The following is a 6,000-nucleotide window of genomic DNA, read 5'->3' as shown; positions in this document are numbered from 1 at the left end:
TGCTCAGAAGGGTATTTTTCAAGAACTCAAGACTAAACTCACTGACAAAAATCACCGCACTACCACGAGTAGCATGCATGCTACTGGCAATAAAAACGTTTGAACGCCTAGATAGAAAGGGCTTTATGCAGAAAAATATAACACAATTTCCTCTTTATTCTTCAATATGGCCCTTCTAATTAACATATGGTTCTGTCAAGCACATACATGCCAACCCTCCCTATTAAAGTCGGAGACTACAGACTAAAAAGTTAGTCTCCCGTCCCCATTACAGCATGCAAAAACCGTATTCACCTGCAGGCTTCAGGCGACAGGGACTGTTCTTGTGTGATGCAGAGTATTGCACTGCAGTAATCTGCTCCTGCAAGCCAATGCATAACATGTTTTTCAAGCTCTCTTTGCCTGAGTGCCGTATCGTTTTATCCGTGCTCCCGACAGGTAAGGCAAAAACGTATATTTATATTTCTGATATTCAGTCCTGCAGCAGCACACTTGCAACGCCGATCCATGCCACTAGACCCCATTGACGCCTTAATAGGAGTCAATGGGAGAAATATATCCTCCTTATTATTTTCTAAAATCTTCCACTTTCCTCTTCAAAAATGTTACAAGGTATTCAAGCATATCCTGTGCATTCTCAGTTTTTTTTCTCTTCATCGCTATAGCTCTGCGTTCTCCAGAGACCTCATCATGGCGCGGCGTCTAGCTCTTTCCGTAGCTCGGCTGGTAATGGGCTGCAAAAGTATTTCTTTAACACCTCCTACACCGCCAGACGTATTCTAACAGGTGAGTGATCAACTGTCACGTGACTCCCTGTCTGCACGGGCACCAGGACGCTTCCGGGTTTTGGAGGCAGGCGCAATGGTCATCTGCAGGATCGCTTCCGGGTCGCCGTTTGACGTGTCCGCTAGTCCAGGATGTTGCTGTGAATGCTCCAGGAAGCTGGTGGGGATGGCGGAGCTTTCAGAGTCCGCAGAGCGTGAGGCACGCGACAGGCTGTCACTTTGGGAACGCAGGCCCGAGCCCCGCGCCCCCCTTACAGAGCGGCAGAGCGATTCCGTGCTAGAGCTGCTGTCGGCGGCTGAGAGCTTACCGGTGCCCTCTGAGGTGAGAGAAACAGGGATGGGCGTAACTCCAAGAAAGTGACAGGGGGCATGACCACATTGGAAAGATAGAGAGAACCTGATTCCTCCTCCCTGAGTAGTAGAGAGGGCATGTCCATAGTTTCCCACAGTGAGGGTGGAAGGTGATGTGTGCAGTGTCCTTAAAGATAGAATACCCAGTGCATCTTGTGTCGATGTAGCAGTCTTATACCGATTCGAGACATGGTAACATAATATTTTTCTGATGCTTATGGTTCATTTGGTTGTATTAAGTAATGGGGCTGGACGCTTCTCTACTTCTTCAGTAGCACTAATTATCTTTGGTGTCGGTAGGACTTTCTTTTGTATTATCTGCCTTTGTGCAAATCCTGTCACTTAGCAACGCAGCATATCTCCTTGAAATCACACCTTTCTGCGCAGTGATAACTGTAATAAGTGATGCCGTAAAGTTCCCAGTCTCTGTTAAATTTCTGCTGTTGAAATCTGCCTAAATGTAACAGGGGAGACATGCCTGGCATTTATTGGATGTTGGTACATTTAGCACCAGGAGCTGCATGTTATTTCTCAGAAAGTTGGAATAGATGGAATGTATCGCTCCGGTAATATTTCGAACCTTAAGTGTTGTATTTTTTTGGTTGCAGTGAAAACTGACTATCCATCCTGGGCACTTGTAATCTTGCCAATAGTGGGGGTAAAAGGGGCGGTATGAAAGATTAAAATAAACAGGAAAAGGGGTTCACCATACGGAGCAACTTTGTAGGAAAAGACCTAGATGTTCAGAATATTAGCTAGTTTACATTTTTCAACATAAAATGAAGGAAGCTCTGCCACCGACATTTCCTTAGGTTAAAAAATGAGGACAGTTTGTTATGATCTGGCAAGTGGCAACAGAGTTTTCACTTATAACATCCATAGCTTTAATTGGCATAAAAGAGAGGTTTAGATTTAGGGCCATATGTACGAACACATTTTCCCATAGACACAGAATGGGCAAAACTGCTTGCTACATCTGGCCCTTATTGTGCTCTTTATTGCGTGGTCCGTTTGACGGCCACCTTTCAGACTCATATTTAACTTCCTTACCAGACTCTTAGGCACAATTTATTTATTTGAGTTCTTCTGAAGCGTGTTCGAGACCTGAGAAACGTAACCGAGCGCTTTGCATCAGTGCACATGTCGTTTGCATTGACAAAGGTACGTACGTACATCGTGTGGTTCTCTTGGAAAGGTACAAACAGGGTTTTCTTTAAGGCGTCATTGGAGAGAGTGATTTTAATTAACTTAAAGAGGGAGAGGAAAGAAGTATTTTTTGAAGCTTGTATCGGCGTTTTTGTTAGTTGAAATTATGAGTTTCTGGAAAGAGGGTATGTGAATTCTGGAGTGAGTCTATTCCACATTATATAGTTTGTTTGTGAGCTGGGTGTTGGGGAGTTCAAAGCGAAAGAATTCATGCACTATGCAAACCAGCTCAATATATTATTGTCTTCAAATGGGAGTAATTTGAAGGAGGTCAAGATCAAACTGATGTTATCAAGCTTTCCCGTACCTGACACTAACCTTCCTGCTGCATGTAGGGCAGTCTGCTGGGGAGCCAGATGTCTGTCAGTAGTGCATTCACATAGTCACTGCCATTGAACACTGTGCATTTTACCTCTGTTTTAAAGTCCTCCACAGGGATGAAATTTTACCACCACCCCCCCCCCCCCAACGAGCCTCTTCTGGTGCTGAATGGCTTTGACTGGGCAACTTATGAATGCCAATGATCATGTATAATCTTGGAATAAAGATTTACAGTTAAGCATGAGGATTGTGTAAAACCAACTTCGTACATTAATAGGGCATTTAAAAGGAAAAATCATGATTATAATAATTTTAACAGATATCCAAGATGGATACAGAATTAGAGGATGGGTAAGAGAGAGAATCAGATAATTTTGCTTGTTGGGAGCAGCTTTTTAAGGCCCAGCTGAACCATCTGAAATAGGCTTGTTCTATTTCATTTGTTCTGGTAGTATGTTTTTTGGAGAGGAATGTCAGACACCGCAATATTTGGGAGGCAAACATATCCGTCATAAAGAATGATAATGCGTCATTGGCTGTTTGAAGGATTGCTTGGATATCCATAGTTGATATTCTCATTATTTTGTTTGTCTTAAGAATCATATCTAGCACAAGATGTGTGAGGCTAGTTTACACATTTTTGGTTGTGTAAACTTTCAATTCATAGTTGTTTAAATGAGCATTTTGTTTCGAATAGCTATTGTGAATCACAATGGCAACACATAAAGAGTTTCTTATAAAAAGAACTCCTTGGTGACTTTCAGTAGTCTTACAATGTACAACAGGATGTGCTTTATCCCGTATATATTTGTAGAAAGCTAATTCATATTAGGGACAATTTAGACTAATAGATTATGGATGTGTGATGGAATTTGTTGGGGGCATTTTTAAGGCTTGCCCTATCCTTAGGTATGCCTGCTGAGATTTTGATAATTAACTTTATTCTGATACAGAAGACTTGTTGACAAATTATGCATAATAACCAATCATTGTTAAAAACTAACTATTGTATTAGTTATCTGCTTATGGGAAACATGGTGAATATTCCTCTACAATGCCCCCTGCACATAAGTGATCCTCTGACAGATTTTACCTGAGCCCTAACACTCCCTATCTAATATAACAAAACTCAGGAGAGAGAAGTGAGAGATACCTGCCCTTTCTCCTTTTCTCTGAAAAGGTTGTGACATATGATTTTCTTTTGCGGCTTAGAGGATATACCAGATGTACCCCCTAAACAGTTGGGAACATGACAGTGGGTTGATTCTGTAGTACGTGATGTAATGTTCTCCATCTTAAGTGAAACCAATTTTAAGCACCAGATCCTCAAAGGAGAATTCAACACCCTTGTTGGCAGTACAGAAGTGGCACTTTAGTGAGCAGGTCAATTTTTCGATGACTACAAGATTTGTTGTGTGTTTAAGTTTGGGGCCCCTCATTTCCATCAGAACAAACCATAGATTTCACATGATCTGCTATCTCAATACCCCTTTTATCACATTGAGAGCCACCTTCAAATGTATATGTACATTCTAGCAGAAGCTCGACATATGTATGCAATGTGCTATGCCTCTTGGTTCGTACCAGCACACGTCAGATTTAATTGGGTTAACCTAAGGTAGTTGGGTGTGCGCAGAATACCAATCCATTACAACATTTAAAAAAGCCTTAGTGTTGGATGCATTTGTTGGGTAGAGGTGGTGGTCTTTGGCAAATCTACTAACCACTCTTCCTTAAATTTGGCGCTTACCATCAGGTCCAGGATCTTCTCCACCTGTCTATACGTTCTCCTTTTAGAGCAGTATTATGAAAAGTTTGAACTTTGCCTTTGCCAAAATTCTTTTCTCATAGTTCCCAGACTTATTGTTGCCAAACGTTTAACTGAATTGTTAACCATATAATGTTTTTGTTTTTCAAGTGTAGTCGTTTTTGCAGTCCCAAAATGCTGTAGTGCAGAGAAGTATCTAGTATTTTTTATGCTTTTTAGGACAGCTTTGATACCAGTCCAAGTATAGTCAAATGATGTCTTGAGGTTAGCCACCATGACAATATAATTAGTCCTAGTTGTGAATATTAAGTATCTCAAAGTATATCCCAGCTAACTTAGACTGTACCATTGAGAGCAGGGTATTTCTCCGCTGTTTTTCAGTTTTCTGTTGTTGATACTGCATCTTAAATCAGTATCCTAATCAAACTTTTGCCATGATGTCTGAACCCCTGTTCATGTGAAAGGGGTGTTTTTACTATAAGCGATGAGAACCTCACCTGTCTATGTTTTGCCTGGTGGCTGAAATGGATAACATATATATATATATATATATTAAAATGTAACTTGATACTTTGCTATGAGTTGGGGTTCATGAAATTATACTATATATGGAATCTCCTGCTTGAGAGTGTACCATGTATTATTATTTTTTGTTGAAGCCGTTAAGACCTTTGACATTCATGGATAACACCTTAAACATTGTCCAGTGAATTCATCATGCATGGTGCTATTTGTTGTCTTCCCAGTAACTGGCATCCCTACAAAAAAGTTCAATAACTGTATGTTCATTATTGCCGTTCACCCCTTCTGTTTGTCCCAACCACTATCAAATCTAGAACCACTGTAGCTTATTCATTCTCTGCTTCTGTGAGTAACCAAACAATAATACCCCAAACCTGTGCTTTCCTCTTGTCTACCATCAGCAGCTTATTCACACTAACATCATACTATGTATCAGCTTTCAGCTGCCAAATCAGTGTAAGAATATGGCTTTCAATCTTATGACAATGAAAACACATGGCAGACTTTTAATATGCCATGTGAGCTCAAACCTAGAATTGTGTCCGTTCTCAGGACCAACACCTTTATAACGTGCCAACACATAATATATTTTTACCATTGGAGTCATTAGAACTGACAGTGGGACTCAACAATGTTACGACCTGTAAAGACCTTGAAATATGCAATCAAGATAAAAGGACACTGTCAACCAACAAACATTCCACAGCAAGAACACCTGAAACAGCATATGCAAATTGTATTATAACTGAGGAGGTACGAAGGTCAAGGTAGGCCATGATTAATTTTATGCCATGGAATATCTCGGGGCTCAAAAGTATATTAGATAACCGTGACTGTATTAGATATATTAAATTCTAAATATTTTTTCTGTCTACAAGAAACTTGGGCTCTTGATGCTTATCATATTGATGGTTACATTTCCTTTTTTACCAACAACTAGGTCCATATTGGGACGTGTCAAGTGCAGGTTGTTGAATTTCGATTGTGTTATTGCCTTACAAGTTAGTGCAGATCTGCTTGGATTCACCAAACTTTCAATTGTTAAGT

The 6,000-nt window shown here is 40.5% G+C and overlaps 1 protein-coding gene across 2 annotated transcripts in view; it reads left to right on the top strand.

Annotated features, from left to right (window-relative positions):
* Positions 1–846: 846 nt before the first annotated feature.
* COG3 (component of oligomeric golgi complex 3) overlaps positions 847–6,000 on the top strand; it is a 291,820-nt gene continuing 286,666 nt past the window's right edge. For both annotated transcript variants that reach the window (XM_069205406.1, XM_069205405.1), the window contains exon 1: positions 847–1,107. In XM_069205406.1, the coding sequence (XP_069061507.1) occupies positions 862–1,107 (246 nt within the window). In that variant the 5' untranslated portion in view covers positions 847–861. The remainder of the gene's footprint in view (positions 1,108–6,000) is intronic.

Source organism: Pleurodeles waltl, chromosome 8 (assembly GCF_031143425.1).
Source record: "Pleurodeles waltl isolate 20211129_DDA chromosome 8, aPleWal1.hap1.20221129, whole genome shotgun sequence".
Taxonomy (NCBI): Eukaryota; Metazoa; Chordata; class Amphibia; order Caudata; family Salamandridae; genus Pleurodeles; species Pleurodeles waltl.
Note: the sequence above shows the minus strand (reverse complement) of the source record. Positions and strands in the feature narration are given on the sequence as shown.